Consider the following 23,933-nt stretch of genomic DNA (forward strand, 5'->3'; position numbering starts at 1 on the left):
GGGGCCGGGCACCACACTGACCCATAAGGGCACCTGTAACCCAGTTCGTGAGGCTGGCTGTCATTGTAGTGCCCACTACCATGAGGACCAGACTGACCCGGACTGGCCCAAGGGCCCCTCAGCTGACAGGCCAGAACGTGGCTGCCCTGCCCCTGGGAGCTGCAGGCACCAGCGCCCTGCCCATCTGCCAGCCTGGACTGTTTCCTGGCTCAGCCTCATGTGAAGGGCTGGAGGGGGGATGTTACCATGCAGTTCTGGGGTGTGCACACCTGACCAGGGCAGTGGGGCCTCCGCCTGCCTGGACACGGGGGAGCAGAGGAGCTTGTCCTTCCGGGGAGGCCGCACAGCGGGAGGACAGGAAGCAGCAGGGCCCTGGGGGTGCCCACGTGCCCGGGGAAGGCTTGGCGAAGACAGGCCTGAAGCACAGAGGCCAGCAGGGCATAGGGCTGCCCATCTGCTCCTGCCTAGGCTGGCCGCAGGCGTTTATTCCGGGAGCTGTCCGCAGCGCGGCCAGGACTTGGGCCGCCTCCAAGGCCCGCGCTCCAAGGCCGGCCAGGCTGCCGGCTGCCCTCCAGCAGATGTCCGGGAGGTGGGGACGAGCAGGCTGGGCCAGGCGCTCCTCGGCCCGAGGTCTTCTCGCTGGACCCCAGGCATGTATCTTGAGGGCTCAAGGAGCCCCTCACCGCGCGGCCGGCTCGGCCCCAAGCAGGAGCCAGCGCGCTACGCAGGTCCCCGGCCCACCGCGCGGTCCCTTTAAGTGCAGTCCCGCCGGCCGCCATCGGGGGCAGCACCGAGCGGCCCGGCAGCCTCACGCCGCTGCCTCGAAGCTTCTGCCGGTGCCGGGGCCGCGGCGGCGCGGGGGACGGCGGAGCGCGCGCGGGCCTGCGCAGACCGCCGGGCGCGGTGCGGGAGCACCGCCCAGGTAAGGGGTCCAGGCCGCTGCCCCGCGGATCTTCTGTGAGTGCGGCGACCAAGAGGACGGGGACGCTGCGCCTTGGAGGACGGCGGTCCCCACCCCCGGGGGCTCGGGGCTGGGCCGGGCTGCGCGCCGGGGAGGGCCACCCGCCGGGCCCCTTAGGCCTGGGACCCCGGCGGGGGCGGACCGTCCCATCGCCAAGGGAAGGGGTGTCGCCCAGTCTGGCTCCTCGGGGGCCGTGGCAGCTCCAAGGCCGGGCTGTCACCTCCCTGGGGCGGAGCCTCATACCCTGTCATCCAGCCCCCGGTCCTGGCCTGGCTTCAGGGTGGGAGGGGGATGGGCCTGGAAACCAGGGACAGGTGGGTGGGGGTGCTGAGATGGGGACAAGCACTGGGCCTGGGTGTCTCTGACCCAGGGGGGCAGCTCTGCTGGCAGGAAAGCCCTGGCACACCGGGGACACAGAGGGTCAGCCAGACCAGAGACCCTGCCAGGTGAGCACCCAGCTCGCTTTTCCGAGCTCACCTTGGAGCATGCTCCCCCAGCCTGTGAGGAGGTGGAGACCCCGTACCCGTCTGAGCCACCCCCCTCCACTCCTAGCCTCTCTAGGCTTTGGGCACCCAGAGAAGCCGCTGGCCCAAGTCTGAACGTGGGCCTAGTACAGAGGGGTGGACCCCAGCTCAGCCTGCATGCGGGGGCATGGAACCTCAGGTTTCCATGGAGCTCTTCCGTGATGCTGAGGGGAGGGCCTGCCTGAGAATTGCAGGTGGCAGGGGCTCGATCCACCCACCGCCCTGCCTCCCCTGCTGGCGGCCTCCTGGCCTGCTGCGCCGCTCAGGGACCTGGGGGCAGCCTTGAGCTCCTTGAGCTCACACACCCCAACGTGGTCCAGCAGCCAGGGCCTGGTTTCCGCTGCCATGCGCTCGCTGCAAAGATTGGGGGGTCGCTCTCCCAGCCTTGTCATGACAGCCCCAAAGAGCTTGGTGAGTTTCAACCACCCCAAAAAGAGGGAGAGTCAGAGGCGGTTCCTGCAAAGCAAGGGGAGCTTTGGGGCCCAGGTATGAGCTCCGGAAGCACGGCTGTGGCCAGCGCCACATGGAGACTGAGGGCAGGGCAGCAAGCCCATGAGCCTCTGTGCCACGCCTGGGCCTGGCGGGGCCACTTCAGGGCCTGCAGGGGCCTCTGCGCTGGGCCTTGACACAGTGCTGGGGGACGGCTGCATGTCCAGCTGCGCCAGTTGGGGGGGGCAGGGGGTGCAGGAGGCTGGCTAAGGTTGCTTAAGGCTGGGGCCAGGGGCTTCAGACTGCAGCATGGGGGGATTGCTCTGCATTAGGCGTTAGGAGCGGGCTTCATCACCTGCTTTATAGGAGCCAGCACCTTAAAGCAGTCTGTGAAGGCCCCAGTGAGCACACAGTTGTCCCACCTGTGGGCACCGGTGGGGTGGTCCTGGGGTCACTCTCATTCTTCCTACCCTACTGCTGGCCTGTCCCTGAAAGGGGGTCTACCCCAGCCTGCCAGCGGTCACTAGTGAGCACAGGAGCTCGGGGGCCGCTGCGATGACGTCCCCTTTCTGGTCACCCACCTCCTCCCAGCAGAAAGTGGCCCAGAAAGGATGGTGTGGAGGAGGGGTCAAGACCCGAGTGGCTGGACAGCTGGGCGCCCCCTGCAGGTGCCTGGGACGCCGGCATGGAACACGGGCCTGTGGCCGCAGGCCTTGGCTGCCTCCCGGGCTGTGCCCCAGGTAAGCCGGGCCAGCGCTGGGGGTTAGCGGGGCCTGGGCTGCAGAGGGGCCGCCCTGACCCGCGTCTCCCCTCAGGGCGAAAGCCCCGAAAGGCCGAGTGAGCTGACGCCTGGAGACTTCTTTTAAGATGACCCGCACCGACCCGCCGGATCTGCTCGTGTCGACCGTGTACCAGGACATCAAGGTGGCGGCCCCGGGGCCCGTGTCGAGGCCCCCGCCATGTGAGCGCCCCATGGCCCGGCCTGCAGCGCCCGCGCCTTTCAACAAGCGCCACTGTCGAAGCTTCGATTTCCTGGAGGGGCTGGACGGGGTGGCCATGGAGGCCCGCCCGGAGGCGCCGCCTCCGGAGCCCGCCGCGCCGCGCGCCCGATCCCGCGACGGCGAGACCCGGCGCCGCGCCCGTTCCAAGAGCGCCCCCCGCGCGCCCCCGAACCTGGCGCCCGCGCCCGCCTCACCACCCGTGCTGCCGCGCCGAGGCCGAGAAGCGCAGCGAACGGCGCGGGCCGACGCGTCGCCCCGCCGGGAGCCCGCGTACCCCGCGCTGCGCGCGCTCGCCAACGAGCTACACCCCATCAAGCTACAGCCGCAGCGGGGCGGCCCTGGCCGCATCGCGCCCCTCTGCGCTGCAGCCAACCGCTGCGCGCCAGCTGAGCCACCCGCGGGGCCCGCCCCCCACGTCCGCTGCCGCCTGGACATCAAGCCAGACGAAGCGGTGCTGCAGCACGCCGCCCGGGGCTCACGGCCCTGCGGGCCCCCCGAGCCCGCGCCCTGGCCCCGCGCCGCCCCGCAGCTCCACGGTCTTACGGTGCCCGGGCCTCGCCACGTGGCCCTCTCGCGCACCCCCACCCCCAGTGACTCGTACTGCACCGACCCCCGGGCGCTGTACTGCGACGGACCGCTCCCTGGGCCCCGGGATTACGCGGAGCGCCGGAGTGTGCCCTTCACCACCCCGCCGGGGCCCACCCAGTTCTTCTACACGGAGGAACCAGAGGGCCACCCTGGGGGCTTCATGGCCAGCCCTGGCCCGCCCTTCGACGGCTACTATCCCAGGCCTTTTCTGCCCGAAGAGCCCCCGGGGCCCAGTCCAAGACGCGGGAGCGGCTACTACGCGGGAGAAGCTCGAACCTTCCCGGTCCAGGAACCACCCTCCCGCTCCTACTACGGGGAGGCCCCCCGCGCCTACGGCCCGCCCTGCGGCCCGCGTTATGCCCCCGAGGAGCCTCGAGCCCGCCCCGCCGCCCGCGCGTTTTACACTGAGGACTTCGGGCGGTACCGCAATCGAGAAGCCCTGACGCGGACTTATCCACACCCGCGAGGCAGCCCGGCCTGGGGTGACTGGGGCCCGCGGCCTTACCGCACCCTGCAGGTGGCGCCCCCGCCGGACCCCGGCCCGCTGCTCGCCTCCTGGCACGGAGGCACGGGCACCAGTCCACCCCGGCTAGCGACCGACAGTCGCCACTACTCGCGCTCCTGGGACAACATCCTGGCATCTGGGCCACGCCGCGAAGACCCCTTGGGCCGGGGCCGTAGCTACGAGAACCTGCTGGGCCACGAGGCGCGGGAGCCGCGGGGCACGTCCCCCGAAGGCCGGCGCCCGCCCGTCGTCGTGAACCTGTCCACCTCGCCCCGACGCTACGCGGCGCTGTCCTTGTCCGAGACGTCCCTGTCCGAGAAGGGCCGTGTTGGGGAGGGCCCAGGCCGAAACTGGTACGTCACACCGGAGATCACCATCACCGACAACGATCTGCGCGCCGCCGAGCGCCCGGCCGCCAGGAGCTGGGAGATGCCGGGGAGCCGCCCCCGCCAGTCTCAGCCCGCCGCCCCCGACGGCCCCGCCTCTGGCCGCCAGCGCAGCCTCGAACAGCTGGACGAGCTCATCACTGACCTGGTCATCGACTCGCGGTCCCCAGCCGGCCAGGCGCTCGAGCCCACGTCCGACGGCCTGGGCCGCCAGCTGCGGCGCCTGCTCGACTCGCGGCCCTCGGGGCCCGGGGGCCCGGCGCTGGCGCCGCGCTCGCCACCTGCGTCTGCCGGTAGCGCCGAAGAGCCCGCGGGCCAGGGGCAGGCGGCCGACGCCTCCCCTGAGCCCAGCGCCGACGAGGACGACCTGATGACGTGCTCCAACGCGCGCTGCGGGCGCACCGAGACCATGTTCAACGCCTGCCTCTACTTCAAGTCCTGCCACAGCTGCTACACCTACTACTGCTCGCGCCTGTGCCGCCGCGAGGACTGGGACGCGCACAAGGCGCGCTGCGTGTACGGCCGCGTGGGCAGCGTGTGCCGCCACGTGCTGCAGTTCTGCCGCGACAGCGGCCCGGTGCACCGCGCCTTCTCGCGCATCGCGCGCGTCGGCTTCTTGTCCCGCGGCCGTGGGGTGCTCTTCCTGGGCTTCCCGAGCCCCGGCTCCGCAGACAACTTCCTGCGCTTCGGCCTCGAGGGGCTTTTGCTGTCGCCCACCTACCTGTCGCTGCGCGAGCTGGCCACGCATGCGGCCCCACTGGGCAGCTATGCTCGGGAACTGGCGGCCGCTGGGCGCCTCTACGAACCAGCCGAGTGCTTCCTGCTCAGCGTGTCGGTGGCTGTGGGCCCCGGGGCCACCCCGCCTGGCGCCCCTGCCAGGCCAGTGCCCGCGCCTCGCAGCCCGGGACCCACGGTGCGCAAGTTCGCCAAAGTGGCGCTGGCGGCCGGCAGCCCAGCACGGCCCCCCCCCGCGCGGGGCCGCGAACCCGACATGGAGACTTTGATCCTGACGCCGCCGCCCGGCACTGCGGGCCTAGACCAGGACGGCGAGGCGGGCCGGCGAGCACGCGAGGTGGCCTTCATTCACATCCAGCGAGAGCTGCGGCTGCGCGGCGTCTTCCTGCGCCACGAGTTCCCGCGCGTCTACGAGCAGCTCTGCGAGTTCGTCGAAGCCAACCGGCGCTTCACGCCCACCACCATCTACCCCACGGACCGGCGCACCGGCCGCCCCTTCATGTGCATGATCATGGCTGCGTCCGAGCCGCGCGCGCTCGACTGGGTGGCCAGTGCGAACCTCTTGGATGACATCATGTGAGCCGCGGGGGAGCGTCCGGCCCCGCCCAGTCCACCCAGGGCCCACCCTGAACCCCATCAGGTCCACCAAGCCCCGCCCAGTCCACCCAGGGCCCACCCTGAACCCCATCAGGTCCACCCAAGCCTCACTCGGTCCACCAGGCCCCGCCCACATCGCCGCGAGCTCCGCCCCGTCGCGGTCTCCAGAAGCGCCGCCTTTCCCCCCCTTCCGGCGACAACCCTCCCAGTCCCGCCGGGCTCTTTCTCCCCCAGTTCGTCCTCGGGGCTCCCTAGAGGCAGGTCCTCGACCGCTTGGTGCTCCCCGCTGGGAGGTGGGGTGGGTCTGAGGACCAGCCCGCCCTGCCTTTGCGCGGAGGGGTCACTACTGCAGACCCGACCGCGCGTATCCGACTCGTCCGCCCCCTGCCCATCTGCAGGGCCTCCCCGGAGCCTCTCCAACCGCGGCTCGCCATGGTCCAGGAGCCCGATTTGACCAAAGCCTAGTCCTGTCCCTTTAAACACACACCCCCCCCCCCCCACCCGCTTCCTGTGGTCTGGGATGCACCCTGCTCAGAGGCTTTTCCTCTCTGGAGGACAGACACGCTGATTGGTCTCGGTGTGTCCGCACCCCGAGCACTTCCTGGCCTGGTGGGCAGGCAGGGCCGGCGGGGACCTGCGTGGGGCCCTCGCAGACTGGGTCAGACCTCGGTACACTGACGGTGCTGCCCGCCCTGCCGCAGGGGTTGGGACAAGCAGCAGTGAAGGGGTACTGGGGGTGGGGGGTCCTCAACCAAGGCACAAGACACCCAACCAGAGGGGAGGAGGTCCTGGGCCGGGGAAGCGGAGGGAAGGGGCGCTGGCCAGAGCTCAGACCCGGCAGGGCGTGGGTTGGGCTGCCTGCTCTCACCTGGTCGATGGCCCCAGGCGTGCGCCAGAGCGGCCCTAACCTCACAGGCGGGAGCAGGTGCAGAGACTGGGTGAGCGCGAGCGGCCGAGGAGGCCCTCCAGTTGGGACCCTATCAGTAGCCCTAGTGAGGACCGAGGAGGAGGTTCGTCCCCAGTCTGGAGCAGGGGCGGGAGCGAGCTACTTCCACAGGGCGGCGGTCCGTCAGAGGTGTGTGTGGGGGGGGGGGGGGGGGGCGCAGTTGCGCAAACGCCCGCGCTCTAACTCGCTCTGGCCCCGCCTTGTGGTGCTGGCTGGACGCTTGAGGCTGGAGTGCACGCTCCAGTGTCCGTTATCCCCGCTCTCGTCGAGGGGTGCCCGCTGGCCCTGGCCCGAGAGGGCGAGGCCTGGACCCCGGAAAGGCCTTCCTGAAGCCCCAGGACCCTGTCAGGGCCAGGTGGTGGGAGGCATCGATTCAATTAAATTGTGGGCCCCACCCCCCACCTCCGATCGCTGCCCGCACCCCCGCGCCCATCTCCTCTCGTTCCTTCACCTGCCTGCGCGCCTGCCTCGGCTCCGCGCATTCGCACCGGCCACGCGCCCCGCTTAGCCCCTCCCGCCTTCGCGGCCTCACAAACTGGCCGCCGCGCCCCTTGCCCAGGGGCCTCCGCCTTCGGCCCCACGCGCCGCCCAGGAAGGACCCTGGACTGGGGTTACTTCCAGAGGGGGAGCGCTTTTGAACCAAGGAAAATATAACTCGAATGTAGCCACTGCTGCCTCGTTTTTTGTTCAGAGTGGGTGCGACGTTGAAGATTTTCGGAGCCGAGGGGGGCGGGCCTTTGGAAACGGGTGGGAAACCACTGAACAACGTGGAGTGGGAGGGTGGAGAGAGGGGCTCGGACTCGGTGGGGATGCGGTCTAGGAGACCGTGGGACTCGGTGGGGACAGGGGGCGGGAGACCGTGGGACTCGGTGGGGATGCGGGCCGGGAGGCCGTGGGACTCGGTGGGGACCGGGGGGCGGGAGACCGCGGGACTCGGTGGGGACCGGGGGACGGGAGACCGCGAGACTCGGTGGGGACGGGGCCCGGGAGACCGCGGGACTCGGTGGGGACGGGGGGCGGGAGGCCGTGGGACTCGGGGCGGGAGACCGTGCCACTCGGTGGGGCCGGGGGGCGGGAGGCCGTGAGACTCGGTGGGGACGGGGACGGGAGACCGTGAGACTCGGTGGAGACGCGGGCGGGAGACCGTGGGACTCGGTAGGGACGCGGGCGGGAGGCCGTGGGACTCGGTGGGGACGGGGCCGGGAGGCCGTGGGACTCGGTGGCGACGGGGCGGGAGACCGTGGGACTCGGTGGGGACGCGGGCGGGAGGCCGCGGGACAGCACGGGGAGTACCCGGGCGCGAGGCCCTCAGATACGCTGCGGGGACCCAGGAGGAAGCCGAGGGCAGCGCGCGTGATCTGCGGAGGGAGTCAGGGCCAGCGCGCGCCCCCTGCGCCTCGTGGGCCGCCCAGCCCCGCCAGAGGGGCCCGTCAGCCGCCCCCGACCCCCGGGCAGGGGCTTCTCCGTGGGCTGAAAGATATCCGCACCCACTCCCGGCTCCTTGTTCCCCTTTAAGGGGAGCTGGCGCGGTCACCGCGCTGCAAGGAGCTGGGCCGCGATTGGCCCGCCTGTGCCGCCGGTCGGCCGCACGGTTGGCTGAGGCGCTGGGCCCGGGCAGCATGCCCCCGCGGGATTGGCTAGCGGCTTCCAGGCCCCGCCCCCCCGCGCCGTCAGCGCAGCCAGGGGTCGCATGGGGCAGGGCCGCGGGCCGCAGGGCGAGCGCGCTCCGGGAACATGGCGGCGGCGGGCCTCGCCCAGATCCCCGACGTGGACATCGACTCCGACGGCGTCTTCAAGTATGTGCTGATTCGAGTCTATGCGGCGCCGCCCTCCGGGGACCCGGCCGTGGAGACCAAAGAGATCGTGCGCGGCTACAAGTGGGCCGAGTACCACGGTGAGGGCGGGGCGGTGGGCCGGGGGCGGGGCCTCGGGCTCTGTGGGCGGGGCCAGCGCGTCTGGAGCGGGGCCGAGGGCGGGGGTGGGGTAGACCCTGTACCGGGTCTCCTCGCCGGCTGGCTGGGTGGCAGGGAGGCATCCAGACTGTCCTGGAGACGAGGGGCTGCCGTGGCCCGACCCCCACTCCTAGTCCCAGGGCCCCTGCCCAGGCGCACCCCCTCCTCCCTTTTCTCCCGTCCGGAGAGTCTCCTCTCCTGGGGACGGGGGCTGCTTAGACCTGGGGGGCCGGGGTAGGGGATGCGGGGGAGGGCCTCAGACCCCCTCCGCCCTGGCTGGTGCTGAGCTTCCCTCCCATTCCAGCCGACATCTACGACAAGGTGTCAGGCGAGATACAGAAGAAGGGCTATGACTGCGAGTGCCTGGGGGGCGGGCGCATCTCCCACCAGAGCCAGGACAGGAAGATCCACGTGTACGGCTACTCCATGGTGAGCCCACAGCTGAGGGCCCCAGTCCTGGCTGGGGAACACCCGGCCCTTCTCAGCCACAGAACCCTGCCTCCAGGGCCCGCAGCCTTCCAGTTTCCACGCGGCATGACCCAGGAAACATAGGGGGTGGGAGGGAGCCACTGCTTGCCCCCCGTGGGCTGTGTGCTGTTCCTGCCCCAAAGGCCTGGCCGGGCCACTGTCCTCCAGCACTTCGAGGCTGCCAGCGCTGCGTTGGAGCTCGGATGCCTGCCTCTCCCTTCACCACTCTACCTGCAGGGTCACAGGGCACCCAAAGCTGGCTCGGCCTCTGGCTGGAGGGCCCTCCCTCCAGGTTGGCTCACTCGAGGCCACACTTCCCCAGGAGAGTGGCTTGGGTGGCTAGGGGGATGACAGCCTCCTCCACAGCTGGCTCCTGGTGTCCCTGCTGCCTGGGGGCCCCCAGAGCCAGAACCGGCTGTGTGAGAGCCATCTCCTTTTGTCAGGGTTACGGTCGCGCCCAGCACTCTGTCTCTACTGAGAAGATCAAAGCCAAGTATCCGGACTACGAAGTCACGTGGGCTGACGACGGCTACTGAGGCCCACTCGAGGCCCGCTCCGTCCAGCAGCCCACTCAGAACTCTGCCCTGAAAACCCCTCCCAAGGGACCGGACTGCACCCCCTGGCACTTTGCCACCCTGGCCAGGCCTCGGTGCCTGGGGCTCCCTCTCGGGAGAATTAAAAGCATCGTCAGCTCTGCTGCTCCCTGAGCTCTGTGTGTCTTGGCGTCTGTGTTCTCAGCTCACCTCGCTGTACTTCCAGCTAGTGTGGGTGGGTGGCTGAGAGCTAGAGGCTGCCCCTCACCTGGATCTGCCCCAGGGGCCCAGGGAGTGGCAGTGCGCACTCAGCCCTTTGGGGTCTGATAAGGGGGCCCTGGCCGCTGCCGCCGTTTATGGCCTGATTGCTTCTCCGTGCACCTGCTGTCCGCACGGTCATCTGGGAAGAGGCCTGACAAGCCCTTATGCAAGGAGCTAGGGCCAAGTCCCTCCAGCCTGCGGAGGCGGGGGCCCCTCCTGGTATGGGGTAGGGGCACCAGCAACTCCCATCTTGGCCACTGCTGACTGAGGTCACAAGTAGGGTGGTCTGTGGCCCCTCGACTCCAGAATTGGGGCCGCTGCCTCAGGCTCCTGCTTCAAGTGAACCAGGTGTCAGGCATGGAGCCCCTCTCCCAGGACCCTCCTCCTGGCCGCTGCAGGAAGCAGAGGCCTGCATCACGCTGCACCCGCCTCCTCTGGACTCCAGGGCCCTCACAGGAGCCTCTCCACACAGGCGCCGTCGTCACGCTTTTAAAGATGAGGAAGCTGAGGCTCAGGTTAGACAAGCTCCCAAGGCCGGACGGCAATACACTGGGCAGCGCCTGGCTCCAAATCCTCCACTGGGGTCAGTGCTGCGAGGCCCAGAGCCCCTCGGCTCCTCTGGACCCTGTGCCTGGCTGCGCCCAGCCCACACCACACGGCTCGGACACTTTTTGACGAGAGAACAGTCGTTTTTAAGCAAGCAAGTGAAGAGGAGCCACAGGCCGAGTTTCGGGCAGGGACGATGTCCCTGGTCGCCAGGGTTGCCCCTTTCCTGTGCAGGGAACTCAAGCCAGGTGCGTGGTTTGCACAAGCGGCGTTCGTGCCCGGCTGAGTTGAACTCTGCGGGACCAGAGGCCCCAGGAGGAGCAACTAAGGCTTGTGCCACTTGGCACTGTCTCCAGCGGGGCCTCCACCAGATGGCTGGGCAGGAGTGGGCACCACGGCTGAGGCCCGACCTTCGGCCAAAAGGGGGCCAGGCAGGTGGGAGCCCCCTGTGCCGGGGCCTCTCTTCCTGGGTGCACTTACAGCCAGGTGTTCATCCTTGTCAGCATGGGGTGGGGCCAGCGAAGGGCTGCAGATACAGAAAGAGCTGAGCCAGGCCGGCAGTCAGAGCAGAGTCGGCCTGCGGGGCCTCGGGCTGACAGCCAGGCAGAGTCCCCACCAGGCTGGCCAGGGCACACAGCGCCCCAGGCCTCCCTGCCTCGGGCCTGACCATGCCTCTGCACGGTCATCTCCTGCCCGCCGTGGTCATGCTCCTGGGTGAGTTGCCGGGCCTGGCTCCTGAAGCAGGAACGACAGGGGGCCCAGCTGCTGGGTCTGCAGGGAAGGAGGGACGTGGGCCCAGGACGGCCTGCAGTCCGGACGCCGGGCGAGCCCTTGGGGTCCTGGGGACAGCCTCGCTGGGGTGGGGATCCGAGTCCAGCCCGCTCTGGGTGTAGGCTGGGGGGCCTGGGCCGCAGCCCCTCCCGAGTCGTGCTGGGCTCTGGTCCTCCCTGGGGAGGGACCCACGTTGGGGATGGTTGGTCCCTTGCACACCCAGGCACCCCATCCTGACAGCCAGCCTCTCCTGGGCCCTGACAGGGACCCCTGGGGGCAGTTCTCCGTGGTTTTCTGGCCCCCTCCCTGCACAGCCTCTTGGCCCGGCCCCCACATGTCCCAGGATGCCTGACTCTTAGGGGTCTCTGTCCTGGGGAACAGCGGGGCCTCCCTACCCCAGGCCACCTGGCTGTCTCTGCTGGCAGCAGGGTCCCCCGGCTGGGCCTGGGTCCCCAACCACTGCAGGACCCCCCGCGAGGCCGTGTGCAACTTTGTGTGTGACTGCAGGGGCTGCCCCGACGAGGCGCAGTGCGGTGAGCCGGGGCCAGGGGGGCAGCAGCGGGGCCCACCCTCGTGGCCACCCCGCCTGACCCCCTGCCCTCCCAGGTTACCACGGGACCTCGCCCAGCCTGGGCACCCCCTTCACCTGTGACTTCGAGCGGGACTCCTGTGGCTGGCGGGACATCAGCACTGCGGGCTACCGCTGGCTCCGAGACCGCGCAGGGGCCTCGCCAGAGAGGCCAGGGCTGCGCGCGGACCACACTCTGGGCACTGACCTTGGTGAGGCCTGGGTGGGGCTCCATGCTATCCCCAGCCCTCTGTGCCTCCCGCCCCATCTCCTGACCTCTCGGCTGGCCAGGCTGGTATGTGGCAGTCGGCACACACCGAGGGAGGGAGACGGCCACCGCGGCCCTGCGCTCCCCTGTCCTGCACGAAGCCGCCCCCACCTGCGAGCTGAGGCTCTGGTACCACGTGGCCTCAGGAGGTGCGCACCCCATACCCCGTGACCCGAGCCAGGTGGCCCAAGACGAGGGGCGCAGAGACGGGAAGGTGCCCCCAGGGTGGGCAGGGGTCCTGGGGTGGGCACAGCCACGGGCCTGGGGGAGGCCTGGGGCCTGAGCTGCCCCCGGACCCCTCACTGCAGATGTGGCCGAGCTGCGGCTGGAGCTGACCCACGGTGTGGAGACGCTGACCCTGTGGCAGAGCGCAGGGCCCTGGGACCCAGACTGGCAGGAGCTGGCGGTGCCCACTGGCCGCATCCGGGGCGCCTTCAGGGTGAGATGGGCACGCTGGACGGTGGGGCCGTCGGGGAGGGTCTGGGCCCTGACTTAAGGACTTCGCTCACTCCAGGTGACCTTCTCTGCCACGAGAAATGCCACCCACAGGGGCACTGTGGCCTTGGACGACGTGGCCTTCTGGCGCTGCGGGCTGCCCAGTAAGGTCCCCCGGCCGTGGGCCCACTCCTGGAGCGGGGAGGGGGTCAGCAGGAGGCCCTGGTCAGTGGCCCCGCCTGGGGACTTGGGGCAGGTGATGGGTTAACCCTGCCCCCAGCCCCCCAGGCACACTGCCCCCGGGGGCACCACCGTTGCCAGAACGAGGCCTGCGTGGAGCCCGCCCAGCTGTGCGACGGGGAGGACAACTGTGGGGACCATTCGGATGAGGATGCGGCCCCCTGCAGTGAGTGGGACAGGGGGCTGACCCTTGGCACCGTCCTTCGGGGGCTGAGACAGCTGATGTCCACCAGAGCTTGGGCCGTGAGCACAGGCCTGGGCGGCCCAGGGGCCAGGCAGGAGGCCCCACTCGACAGCCGGAACCCCCTTGTCCCCCAGGACACTACATAGCCACCGATTTTGAGATGGGCCTCGGTCTGTGGAACCACTCAGAGGGCTGGACCCGAAATCACAGTGCCGGCGGCCCCAGGTACCCCGCCTGGCCACGTGGTGACCACACCTGGAACAGCGCACAGGGTGAGGCCTGGGGACCGCCGCCCGCCCTGCCCCGCCCCGGGACCCCCCCGCCCCAGCCTGCCGCCCCGACCCAGGCCTGCCGTCTCCCCAGGCTCCTTCCTCGCATCCGTGGCCGAGCCCAGCACCCCAGCGGTCCTCTCCAGCCCCGAGTTCCAGGCCTCGGCCCCCCACAACTGCTCGGTGAGTGGGTGGGAGTCACAGGGCGCGGCCCTGGCTGCCCAGGCCCTGTGGCGTCTCCGCTAACCGTGCTCGGCCCCTGCTAGCTCGTCTTCTATCACTACCTGCACGGGTCTGAGGCCGGCTGCCTCCAGGTGTTCCTGCAGACGGCGAGCCCTGCGGCGCCCCAGACCCCCGTCCTGCTGCGCAGGCGCCATGGGGAGCTGGGGGCCGCCTGGGTCCGAGACCGAGTTGACATCCAGAGCGAGCACCCCTTTCGGGTGAGGCTGGTGAGGGCAGCATCGTGCGGGGAGGTCTGGGGCCCCTCAGGGAGTCCCATGTGGGCCCCTCCACCATCTCAGGAGGAGGGCAGGCCAGAGGACGGGAGGGGCTCCCTGCAGAGATGCCCCCTGAAGGGCTGGGTGTCCAGCAAGAGCCAAGGACGAGGTGTGGATTCTGGGGAGAGGACTCGGGGGCAGACCGGCCTGGGGATCACAGAGGGGTGCTGGGGCGCCCCCGACCCCATCCGTCCCCAGATCCTCCTGGCTGGGCAGACAGGCCCGGGGGGCGTCGTGGGCCTGGATGACCTCATCCTGTCCAACCACTGCAAGCCAATCCCAGGTGAGCCTGCTGGGCACCCTCACGCCCCACCCTGGGAGAAGCACAGGCCCCGCCAACCCACCTGACCCCCGCGCTGGCCCACAGAGCTGGCGGGTCCACCTCCAGGGTGCTGGGCCCCAGGCCCCTGGCCCCAGCCACCCAGCCTGCGGCCTCGGAGCTTCTGCGAGCCCGGACACTTCTTCTGTGGGGACCTGTGTGTCCCCCCGGAGCAGCTGTGTGACTTCCAGCAGCAATGCCCGGGGGGTGAGGACGAGCAGGAATGTGGTGAGCCGGCCAGGGGCCTCCCCTCCCTTCCCCCAGCCTCCCCTCTGGGAGTGGCTGGCGAGGCCCCAGGCCCATCCATGCCCCCTGCCCTTGCAGGCACCACGGACTTCGAGTCACTCTCAGGCGGGGGCTGGGAGGACGCCAGTGTGGGGCGGCTGCAGTGGGTGCGCCTCCCGGCCCCGGACAGGGGGATGCCCAGCCCGGACGCCCACGGGGCTGCTGGTGAGGCTCCGCCCGGGACGGCCTGGGGCCTGCCTTCCAGCTGCCCCCTCTCCTTAGGGAGGGCACTGAGTCGGGGTCCCTGGGAGGAACCAGCTCTGAGGCCTGCTCTCCCCAGGGCACTTCCTGGCTGTGCAGAGGGCCTGGGGGCAGCTGGCCGAGGAGGCCCGGGCGCTCACACCCACCCTTGGCCCCTCGGGCCCCCGCTGCGAGCTCCGCCTGGTTTACTATCTGCAGAGTCACCCCCGAGGTACCACCATCCCTTTGCGCCCTCTGCCCCGTCCTGGGGTGGGGGGTCAGAGCCCCCGGGCGAAGGACAGGGGCAGGACGGGCGCCCACAGTGATCCCTTGCCAGGCTTCCTGGAGCTGCTCGTGGTGGAGGGCAGCCGCCGCGAGCTGGTGTGGCAGGCCCTGGGCACCACCGCTGGGGGCTGGAAGGTGGACAGGGTCCTTCTCGGGGCTCGCCGCCGGCCGTTTCGGGTGAGGAGAGCGGCCTGGGGCAGAGAGGGGCCCCCGCGGGGCCTGCCCTGGCTGACGGCCTCCTCCCTCATGCCCCACGAAGCTGGAGTTGGTTGGGCTGGTGGATTTGGACGGCCCCGGGCAGCAGGGCGCAGGGGTGGACGACGTGACCCTGACGGGCTGCAGCCCCACAGCAGCCGCTGAGGAAGACTCAGGTGCTTCCCCCGGGTGCCCGGCCCCCCACCCAGGCCTCCTCGAGGGGCCCCCAGGAGCCCCCTCTCCAGGAGCCAGTCTCCCCGACCCTCTCGGCACTCAGGAGGGGTGTCGGGGGTGCTGACCCACCTCTGCCCGCCCCCAGAGGTCTCCTGTAACTTTGAGCGGGGGGCCTGCGGCTGGCACACCGGCCACCTAACAGATGCCCACTGGCACCGGGTCGAGAGCCGTGGCCCGAGGTACGACCACACCACGGGCCAAGGTAAGCCAGGGTGCCCAGGGGGCAGCTGCTAGACCCCGCCTGCTGGAGGCAGAGAGGAGCGCGGGGCTGAGCCCTCCAGCCTGGGCCCACAGCCCAGCGCCTTGCACCCCCACAGGCCACTTCGTGCTCCTGGACCCCGTGGACCCCCCAGCCCGGGGCCCTGCTGCCCACCTGCTCACCCAGCCCAGGGTGCCCTCAGCCCCTCAGGAGTGCCTCTCCTTCTGGTTCCACCTCTTCGGGCCCCAGATCGGTGAGGCCAGCAGCTGGGCAGGGCCTCAAGGGAGCCTCACCGGGGCCCCAAGTCCTGCCTCTTGCTCCCTCAGGGGCCCTGGGAGGGGATGAGAGGCAGGGGTTAAGGCCTTATTCCCTCCCCACCAACCCCCTGTCTCTAGGGACCCTACGCCTGGCGATGAGGCGAGAAGGGGAGGCAGAAACGCACTTGTGGTCGCGGTCTGGCACCCACGGCAACTGCTGGCACGAAGCCTGGGCCACCCTCCACCACCAGCCGGACTCGGGCGCCAAGTACCAGGTGAGGCCCAGGGCGTGGGTGCGGTGGGTGAGGCGAGGCCCCAGCCGCTGACCTCTCTCTGCCCCCCAGCTGCTGTTTGAGGGCCTCCGGGATGGGTACCACGGCAGCATGGCACTGGACGATGTGACCCTGCGGCCCGGGCCCTGCTGGGCCCCCAGGCGCTGCTCCTTTGAGGACTCAGCCTGTGGCTTCTCCGTGGGGGGCCGGGGCCTCTGGACACGCCAGGCCAACGCCTCGTGGGGCCCCCACGCTGACCACACCACGGAGACAGCTCAGGGTGCCCACTGGGGTGGGGCAGTGGGCAGACAGGTGGGGCGGGGAGGGCGGGGCGGCGGCCAGTGGGCTGACCCTGCCACCCCCCAGGGCACTACATGGTCGTGGACATGAGCCCGCAGGCCCTGCCCCGTGGCCACGCGGCCTTGCTGACCTCGGAGGAGCAGCGGCCCCTGGTGCAGCCCACCTGCCTGACCTTCTGGTACCACCTGAGCCTCCGCAACCCAGGTGAGGGGCTGCTGGGAGCCGGGGCCGTGGGGTCCCCTCAGGAGGCCCTTGGGAGCCCCCCCACCACAGGGGCCTGAGCAGGCACCCCTGCCACGCTGACGGGGCTGGCTGCTCGGCGGCAGGCACCCTGAGGGTCCACGTGGAGGAGGCCGGCAGGCAGCAAGTACTCAGCGTCAGCTCCCGCGGAGGGGCCGCCTGGCGCCTGGGCAGCGTGGACCTGCAGGCCGGGCAGGCCTGGAGGGTGAGTGGAATAGGGGGCCCTCCTCACCCCAAGGGCTGTCTAGGGCGCAGCAGGCACGACCTTTGCCCGGTGCCCCCCAGGTGGTGTTCGAGGCAGTGGCCGCCGGCGTGGAGCACTCCTACGTGGCACTGGACGACCTGCTCCTCCAGGATGGGCCCTGCCCCCTGCCAGGTGGGCGCCTGTGGCCTGGCTCCTGGTGGTCCTGGCTCCCTGCCACCCCCACAACGCCCGGCCTGACCTCCACACCCGCAGCAACGGTGCCCCAGGGGTGGAGGGCGCGGGGCATCACCCTCACGGCTGGCCCCTGCAGCTTCCTGTGACTTCGAGGCTGGTCTTTGTGGCTGGAACCATGTGCCCCGGCCCGGCCTGGGCGGGTACAGCTGGGACTGGAGCAGCGGAGCCTCGCCCTCCCGCTACCCGCAGCCCCCCGTGGACCACACCCTGGGCACAGAGGCAGGTGGGTCCAAGGCAGGAAGGGCACCCAGAGCCACACACGCCTCACCCCAGCCTGGCCCGCCCAGCGCCCAGCGGGGTCAGAGGCCACAGATCGGGGCGCCGGCTCCATCGGGTCCGCTGGGCACCCGCTCTCTCATCCCCAGGCCACTTCGCCCTCTTCGAGACCAGCGTGCTGGGCCCAGGGGGCCGAGCGGCCGGGCTCATCAGCCAGCCTCTGCCCCCCACCACGGCCTCTTGTCTGCGCTTCTGGTACCACATGGGCTTCCCCGAGCACTTCTGTGAGTGAGCCAGAGCCCCGGGGTGCGGCAGGGGGTGCCGGGGCCGCCCCACTCTGCCTGAGCGTCTTCACACCCTGCTCCCAGACCAGGGCGAGCTGAGGGTCCTCCTGAGCAGCGCGCAGGGGCAGCTGGCCGTGTGGGGCGCGGGTGGGCGCCACAGACACCAGTGGCTGGAGGGCCAGGTGGACGTGGCCAGTGCCAGAGAGTTCCAGGTGAGGCGGGTGCGCCAACCCGGAGCCCTTGGGCGGCTCCAGCCCTCTCCCCGGCCCACGCAGCCTCTTCTCCCTCCCGTCAGATTGTGTTTGAAGCCACGCTGGGCGGCCAGCCGGCCCTGGGGCCCATTGCCCTGGATGACGTTGAGTATCTGGCTGGGCAGCGGTGCCAGCTGTCCACACCCAGCCAGGGTAAGCCCTGCCTAGCGGGCCGGTTCTGCTCCAGGGCAGGGCCTCTGTCAGCCCCTGGGTGGGTGGGTCATGCCCTTGCCTGAGGGACCAGGAGAGCCACAGGCCGGCTGCCCTTGCTGCGGGGCCCCAGCCCGGGGCCGGGCCATCCCGGGTTCCTGTGCCCCCAGGAGCGGGGTGCCCCCGGCCTCTGCCCACTGTGCTCTAGCTCCCGGTAAGGCCAGAGACCACAGCCGCCCTCCTGCTGGAGCCCTCGCTGGGGGCTGTGACTTCACGATAAAGGGGGCATCCAGCCTGGGGCTATAAGCCCCGGGTTTGCAGCCCTGTGCCTGCCAGGGCCCAGCCTCAGCCCGTGACTGGTGACTTCAGAGGGGACCTGGAAACGCCAGGCTGTGGGGCAGCCATGCCGGGCACCCTCCTCGAGCCTGGGTGGGGCTGAGACAGGACTGGGATCCTGGGTCACGTGCCCTGCGGCCCGCAGGAGATGGGGCGGCGGCCGCGGTGGTGCCGGCTGCGGTCGGCGGCACCCTCCTCCTGCTCGTGCTGCTGATGCTGCTCGGGGTTGCAGGCCGGCGCTGGCTGCAGAAGGGGGGCTGCCCCTCTTGGGGCAAGGCGGACACCGTGACCCCCGGCTTCGACAACATTCTCTTCAGTGCGGTAGGAGCCCTGGGTGGGGGTGGCGGGTGGGAGCCGGGGGTCGCTGTGTGCTGCCCCACACTCAGCCTGATGGTGCACAGGGCCCCAGCGGCCACTAAGCTCCTCCCCTGCCCCCTAGGACCGCGTCACCCTGCCAGCATCAGTCCCCCACGACCAGTAGACGAGCCAGAGAAGACCTCAGCTCCTCACACGAGCTCACCGGCCACCGGAACCCCGGGCCAGGGACCAACAGCTGCCTCCCCTGCCAATACATTGAGGCCCTGTGCCCATCACCCTCACGGGGCTGCACCCACAGACCAAGTGTGGTCCCAACCCCGGCAACATACGCCCCAGCCCACAGGGACACCGCCCCGCCGGCCGGGGTCTGCCCGTCAGCAGGAAGAGTAGTTCCTCAGACCCGATCCAGTCTACCTGAGAGCACACGCTTGGGGGCCCCTCCCGTGGGCCTCAGTGGCTCAGGAAACGGCCAGGGGCTCGAGGCACCTGGAGGCAGCACTGCCCCAGCCCAGGCCAGAGGGACCCCCCAGGGCCCCACCTCACTGGGCTATTCCGTATCTGATGAAAGACAGAAACCCCACAGGTTCAGGCAGCAGACAGTAGCAGACACTCGTCAGGGTCTACGGTGGCCGGGGCTGGACTGGCGGGGGGTGCTCCCATCTGTCCAGAGTCCCAAAGAAAGGCCCCCGTGCCCGCCCTGCCAGGGCCAAAGCCCCCGTGCCCGCCCTGCCAGGGTCACAGTCCCCGTGCCCGCCCTCCCAGGGTCACGGTCCCCGTGCCCGCCCTCCCAGGGTCAAGGTCCCCGTGCCCGCCCTCCCAGGGTCATGGTCCCCGTGCCCGCCCTTCCCCGGTCAGAATCCCCACCCACCGGCCACCCCCATGTAATAAAAGGAGCAGAGTCTTTCTAACCCAGGGACAGTCCCAGGTCTGATCTTACACACAGGAGATTCAGACACCACCCACCCAAGTCTGCGGAGGCCCCCCGGCTTGGCTGTCCTGGAGGGTGTGACGGCCACTCCTGCACAGCCAGGTGCCCCCTCCAGCCCAGGCGGCACCACTTTGCCACCCGAGCCCACTAGGATCCACAGACAAAAATGTGACTGGGGACTTGGCACTGGGGGCACCTGAGTCTGATGCCCAGAGGCTGACCGATGCCCACTAACCGTCCCAGCAGAAGTGACGAGAAACAGCTTGCAGAGGGACCATCCCAGCCCCTCAGGTTCCCTCAAGGTGCCTCATGAAGATAGCCCTTTGCAGCACTGGGGGCTGGAGGGAGGGGGCACTGCAGGCACGACAGCAGAGGGTGGGGGGCAAGGAAACACCACCAGCAGAAGGGCACAAACTTTATTAGCTTCTCTACGAGCCAGGCTGGACATACAGCTCCTCTCCCAGATGGTGACCACCCACCCCCCGCCAGCTCCCCGGAGCCATCCCCGCAGCGGGATGGACCCCGGGGGAGAGGAAGGCAGTGTTCTGCACCCCACTGAGGGCGGGGAGCAGGGAAGAAAAAAATCAGAAGCAAACACTTTGCAAGGTTTTGTTAGTTAGACAGCAGGTACGATGAGAGGGGTTCCCGGGCGGGCCTCCCGCCCATGTTCCGCTCGGCCGCGTGGAGAGAGCCGTGCTGGCGCCGGTGGTCGAGGGGACCAGCCGGACGAGATCAGCCGGAACGCACTGATTTCGAGGCTTTATGTTCATTTTGCCCTTGGCCCCTTCTCGATCGGCTTCCCAATGTCCTTCCCCCGGAGCTTCAGGCCTGAAAGAGCCACGGGCCGCCACTGACCACTGCAGCTCCCACTCTGGACTTCAACGCACAGGGCAGCTCCTCAGCCTCCGAACCCACTGTCCCTGGGGCACAGGCTCCCGTCCTCTGGAGGGGGCGGGGAGTGCCATCCTGGCCCTGGGCTCTCACCCACCTCAGGACTAGTTCTCACGTCTGATTCTAAAGAGCATGTGCCTGCCCCTCCTCGAGGGGAAAGCACAGCCCCTCCCAGGACCAGGCTTCCGCTCGGAGCCATGCTGCTGCCAATGCTGGGTGGGCCGCATGGCGGGGTGGGGAGACGTGAGGGGGGGGCGCCCAGAGACAGCATGCTCCTGGGAATGTTCTTCAGGCTCTGGAGGATTCCGGGGCCCTCAGGGCCTTCCTGCACCCTCCTCACCAACTGCAGCCAGGAGGGGCAGCCACCCTGCGCCTGGCCAGGCAGTGAAGGCCAGCAGGACACTTACCAATGGCTCTCTCGATCTTGCCCAGAACCTGGTTGTTGGGAATGGCCCGGCCACTCTCGTAGTCCGCAATGACTTGCGGCTTCTCGTTGATTTTCTAGAGAGAACGTGTGTTTGCCCGTCAGCTCCAGGCGGTGGTGGGAGACGGACACAGCCAGGGGAGGGCCTCAGGCTCCGCACGGCTGTGTGCAGGCCCAGGGCTAGAGCAGACGCAGCTCGGCAAGTCCTGGCTGACTTGTGCGGGCCCTCAGACGTCTTGGGGCTCCCCGGGCCCGCGCCCGCCTGCCCGGCTGCGGCTGGAGGGCCCGTGCGCTCACCGTGGCCGGGGTCCCAGGGCCCACGCCCGCCTGCCCGGCTGTGGCTGGAGGGCCCGTGCGCTCACCGTGGCCGGGGTCCCAGGGCCTGCGCCCGCCTGCCTGGCTGCGGCTAGAGGGGGCCGTGCGCTCACCGTGGCCGGGGCTCCCAGGGCCTGCGCCCGCCTGCCCGGCTGCAGCTGGGGGGCTGTGCGCTCACCGTGGCCAGGTCCTTCTGCGTCAGCCCCTTGCCCTCAGAGGTCTCAGGGCTCCCGGGGCCCGCGCCCGCCCGCCCGGCTACGGCTGGGGGCCGTGCGCTCACCGTGGCCAGGGCTCCCGGGGCCCGCGCCCGCCCGCCCAGCTGCGGCTGGGGCCGTGCGCTCACCGTGGCCAAGTCCTTCTGCGTCAGCCCCTTGCTCTGCCGGCCCTGCTGGATGACCTTGCCGACCTCCAGGGTGACCCGATCGTGGTGCAGCTCCTCGGTCTCCCGGTCCAGCTTGGCCGTGTTCTTGGTGATCGAATGCTGCTTGTTCTGGCCGGCGGCCCCTGGACCGTGCAAGGCAAGAGCAAAGGAGAAGGTCTGCAACAATCCCACAGGTGAGCCGGTTCGGAATGGAACCCGGCCCCACAGGCGCCCTGAGCCTAGCAGACAGGCTCAGCCAGGCCACCCAAAGTGGGGACACCCTCACAGACCTAGGAGCACTGAGCCCAGGACTTCCTCCCAGCGACAGGAAGTGGGTGGGAGGACCCCTCCTGATTCATGCCAACCACCGCTGCTCCAACAGGACCCTCACACCCACCAGCTCTGCAGACACCCTAACGACCGGGGAACCCAGACACTCCCCGGTCCCACAAGTGGACATATAAGTACCTACATTTCTTAGAAGTCTCCACATCTTCTCCTCGTCTCTGAGCCGCTAAGATGGCCTAGAAAATTAGAAAGTGTTTTTGGTCAAAATTAGCTTTCCGGTACCTGGCCAACCCCAGTTTAGGCTGCTGCTGCTAAGTCGCTTCAGTCGTGTCCGACTCTGTGCGGCCCCATAGACAGCAGCCCACCAGGCTCCCCCGTCCCTGGGATTCTCCAGGCAAGAAAACTGGAGTGGGTTGCCACTTCCCTCTTCAATGCATAAAAGTGAAAAATGAAAGTGAAGTCGCTCAGTCATGTCTGACTCTTAGCAACCCCATGGACTGCAGCCCACCAGGCTCCTCCGTCCATGGGATTCTCCAGGCAAGAGTACTGGAGTGGGGTGCCATTGCCTTCGCAGTTTAGGCTACTGTCAGCCAACTGATAATGCCTCATGCTTTTCAAGCCCTGGCAGTCAGGCTCTGAAGTCACACCCTGAAGCGCCCTGCTATGTGCCTAGTGCCTGATGTTTTCTCAAGGACCGACAAGCAAATGCCGGCTTTAAGCCAAAGCTTGTCATACAAATCCCTCTACGTCCAACTGTCCAGGCAACTCTCAATAAACTTCTGCTCAAGAAAACAGAAACAGCTCATGACTCTGCTGTTGAAAAAGACAGGCAAGTGAGTCCTTTTAGAAACCCACACTGGAAATAGACTTCTCTACGAGACTCTCCTGCAAAAGCCGGAAAGAACGTTTGGCCTTCCTCAGCCAAACTGGCTCCTAATAAAATACAGCACATCGCACAAGGCCTGTGGCCCTTGCCCCAAACGCTGGCAGAGGCAGTGCTACCCCTTGATCCACAGTGTAGAAAACGAATGTAACATATTTCTTAAAGTTTCTGACACCTTAGAGACACGGCTGTGGGGCATTCTAAGTGTGACATGTTCACAAACGTTTTCTAAAGCTGTTCACGTGATTCCTAGCTTGTGGCTATTAAGGTTCCTTTGAAAAAAAAAAGAGAGAGAGACTGAACTTGGTTTTGACCAACTGGAAAGTCCTGGGCAGGTCGATGAATGCTAGTCAGCAGGGCCAAAGCCCGTCGTGGCCCAGAGCTGGCACTGCGTGTCTAAGGCCGGCCCAAGGCTGCTGAGAGTAGAAAGGAGCAGGGCTGGAGACTGACCTGCCCGTCCCAGCTTCCCTTACAGCGACTCACAGGGGAACCCGATGGATTCCCAGAGAACCGTCTGCCCCAAGTGCCCTCAGGGCATGCCGGCTACTCTGGCAAGATGGGGACACCAGGGTCACCGCAAGCTGAGTCCTAGGCCAGTCAGCCCAGGGCCAGGGACTCCCTGCGGCCGGCAGTGTGCTTCAGTGGGCTCCGCGGGCGGCCTCGGACTGGCCGGGCACCGGGCAGCCGGCGGACGGGGGAAGAACTCGCCGGGGCGGTGGTGCCCGCCAACCCTGCCCGCGTCCGATCGCTTCCCAGGGCCCGCCACTGACCGTCCTCGCTGACAGCCTCGGCCCAATCCCCTCCTCCACCCGGGTCCCGCAGTGCCTGTCCCGCGGGCCCGTGTCACAGCCCGAAGCCGCCTCGACGCCCCCGGCCCGCCCCGGGGCCCCTCTCCGCGCCCACCCGGTGCCCGATCCGGCGCCGGGCCCACTGCCCGCCCACGGCCTTGGGTCCCAAGGCCCGCGCCGCGCCCGCACCTGCTTGGACTTGGCCTGGGCGGCCGTGGGGCCCTTTTTGCGCAGCACCGTCACCGTGTCCCAGTCGCTCTCAGCCATGGCGGGGCGGGCAGGGAAGGCGGTCCGTCCGGCGGCTCCGCGGCAGCTGCTCGAGACCCGGCGACGCGACGTCCCCTCGTCGCTGGGCCGCTTCCGGCGCCCGCTGCGGGCCCGCCCCTCCTCCCATTGGCCGGCGACTCGGGGGGCGGGTACTTCCCTCGGCTCGGAGCCAATCCGCGCCCGGCTCGTCTAAGCAAGACCCCGCTGTGCGCGACGTGGGGCGGGAGACGGAGCGGCCCGGACGCGTGGCCGCTGGGGGGCGCTGCAGGGGCCGGGGGAGCTGGGGGTGGCTGAGGCGGGGACGGGGGCCGCTGGGGGCGCTGAAGGGTGCAGGGGCCGCGGGCGCGGAGGCGAGAGGAGGAGG

General features: G+C 69.3%; 4 protein-coding genes across 7 annotated transcripts; 3 read left to right on the forward strand and 1 right to left on the reverse strand.

Moving 5' to 3' along the window:
* The first annotated feature begins 835 nt into the window (after positions 1 to 835).
* Positions 836 to 7,340, forward strand: AJM1 (apical junction component 1 homolog). 3 transcript variants are annotated; one of them, XM_005213528.5, is made up of 3 exons: positions 836 to 1,407; positions 2,509 to 2,654; positions 2,730 to 7,340. In XM_005213528.5, the coding sequence occupies exon 3, from the start codon at positions 2,782 to 2,784 to the stop codon at positions 5,707 to 5,709; it is 2,928 nt and encodes a 975-aa protein (XP_005213585.1). In that variant the 5' UTR covers positions 836 to 1,407; positions 2,509 to 2,654; positions 2,730 to 2,781; the 3' UTR covers positions 5,710 to 7,340. The 3 variants fall into 3 exon arrangements, with proteins under 3 accessions (XP_005213585.1, XP_024855498.1, XP_005213583.1); XM_024999730.2 differs by having other exon boundaries at positions 836 to 922; positions 2,506 to 2,654; XM_005213526.5 differs by having other exon boundaries at positions 836 to 922.
* A 1,014-nt stretch (positions 7,341 to 8,354) lies between these two features.
* On the forward strand, positions 8,355 to 9,799 carry PHPT1 (phosphohistidine phosphatase 1). The gene is made up of 3 exons (NM_001076516.2): positions 8,355 to 8,566; positions 8,929 to 9,053; positions 9,536 to 9,799. The coding sequence occupies exons 1-3, from the start codon at positions 8,407 to 8,409 to the stop codon at positions 9,626 to 9,628; spliced, it is 378 nt and encodes a 125-aa protein (NP_001069984.1). The 5' UTR covers positions 8,355 to 8,406; the 3' UTR covers positions 9,629 to 9,799.
* A 301-nt stretch (positions 9,800 to 10,100) lies between these two features.
* MAMDC4 (MAM domain containing 4) lies at positions 10,101 to 19,337 on the forward strand. 2 transcript variants are annotated; one of them, XM_024998595.2, is made up of 29 exons: positions 10,101 to 11,146; positions 11,629 to 11,736; positions 11,810 to 11,983; positions 12,063 to 12,188; positions 12,348 to 12,478; positions 12,554 to 12,638; positions 12,755 to 12,880; positions 13,033 to 13,170; positions 13,262 to 13,350; positions 13,434 to 13,607; positions 13,863 to 13,947; positions 14,032 to 14,211; positions 14,308 to 14,433; positions 14,549 to 14,680; positions 14,786 to 14,910; positions 14,993 to 15,104; positions 15,248 to 15,364; positions 15,480 to 15,614; positions 15,757 to 15,893; positions 15,963 to 16,170; positions 16,257 to 16,394; positions 16,517 to 16,635; positions 16,716 to 16,806; positions 16,946 to 17,092; positions 17,235 to 17,369; positions 17,454 to 17,581; positions 17,665 to 17,773; positions 18,252 to 18,427; positions 18,546 to 19,337. In XM_024998595.2, the coding sequence occupies exons 1-29, from the start codon at positions 11,101 to 11,103 to the stop codon at positions 18,585 to 18,587; spliced, it is 3,639 nt and encodes a 1,212-aa protein (XP_024854363.2). In that variant the 5' UTR covers positions 10,101 to 11,100; the 3' UTR covers positions 18,588 to 19,337. The 2 variants fall into 2 exon arrangements, with proteins under 2 accessions (XP_024854363.2, NP_001137345.1); NM_001143873.1 differs by lacking the exons at positions 14,786 to 14,910; positions 14,993 to 15,104 and having other exon boundaries at positions 11,101 to 11,146; positions 18,546 to 18,587.
* A 419-nt stretch (positions 19,338 to 19,756) lies between these two features.
* On the reverse strand, positions 19,757 to 23,663 carry EDF1 (endothelial differentiation related factor 1). The gene is given in 5 exon segments (NM_001035307.2): positions 19,757 to 20,180; positions 20,651 to 20,744; positions 21,326 to 21,486; positions 21,816 to 21,867; positions 23,492 to 23,663. Coding segments are annotated over 5 exon segments (447 nt in total). The 5' UTR covers positions 23,570 to 23,663; the 3' UTR covers positions 19,757 to 20,118.
* Between the last annotated feature and the right edge of the window lie 270 nt (positions 23,664 to 23,933).

Source organism: Bos taurus, chromosome 11, assembly GCF_002263795.3.
Source record: "Bos taurus isolate L1 Dominette 01449 registration number 42190680 breed Hereford chromosome 11, ARS-UCD2.0, whole genome shotgun sequence".
Lineage (NCBI taxonomy): Eukaryota > Metazoa > Chordata > Mammalia > Artiodactyla > Bovidae > Bos > Bos taurus.

Excerpts from the sequence above, each read along its gene's own strand:
- AJM1 (XM_005213528.5), top strand. The coding sequence starts at position 2,782 with ATGACCCGCACCGACCCGCCGGATCTGCTCGTGTCGACCGTGTACCAG.
- PHPT1 (NM_001076516.2), top strand. The coding sequence starts at position 8,407 with ATGGCGGCGGCGGGCCTCGCCCAGATCCCCGACGTGGACATCGACTCC. Across the intron at positions 8,567-8,928 it reads CAAGTGGGCCGAGTACCACG|CCGACATCTACGACAAGGTG; the intron begins GTGAGGGCGGGG and ends CTCCCATTCCAG. Across the intron at positions 9,054-9,535 it reads ACGTGTACGGCTACTCCATG|GGTTACGGTCGCGCCCAGCA; the intron begins GTGAGCCCACAG and ends TCCTTTTGTCAG.
- MAMDC4 (XM_024998595.2), top strand. The coding sequence starts at position 11,101 with ATGCCTCTGCACGGTCATCTCCTGCCCGCCGTGGTCATGCTCCTGG. Across the intron at positions 13,171-13,261 it reads CACCTGGAACAGCGCACAGG|GCTCCTTCCTCGCATCCGTG; the intron begins GTGAGGCCTGGG and ends CCGTCTCCCCAG. Across the intron at positions 15,365-15,479 it reads CGACCACACCACGGGCCAAG|GCCACTTCGTGCTCCTGGAC; the intron begins GTAAGCCAGGGT and ends GCACCCCCACAG.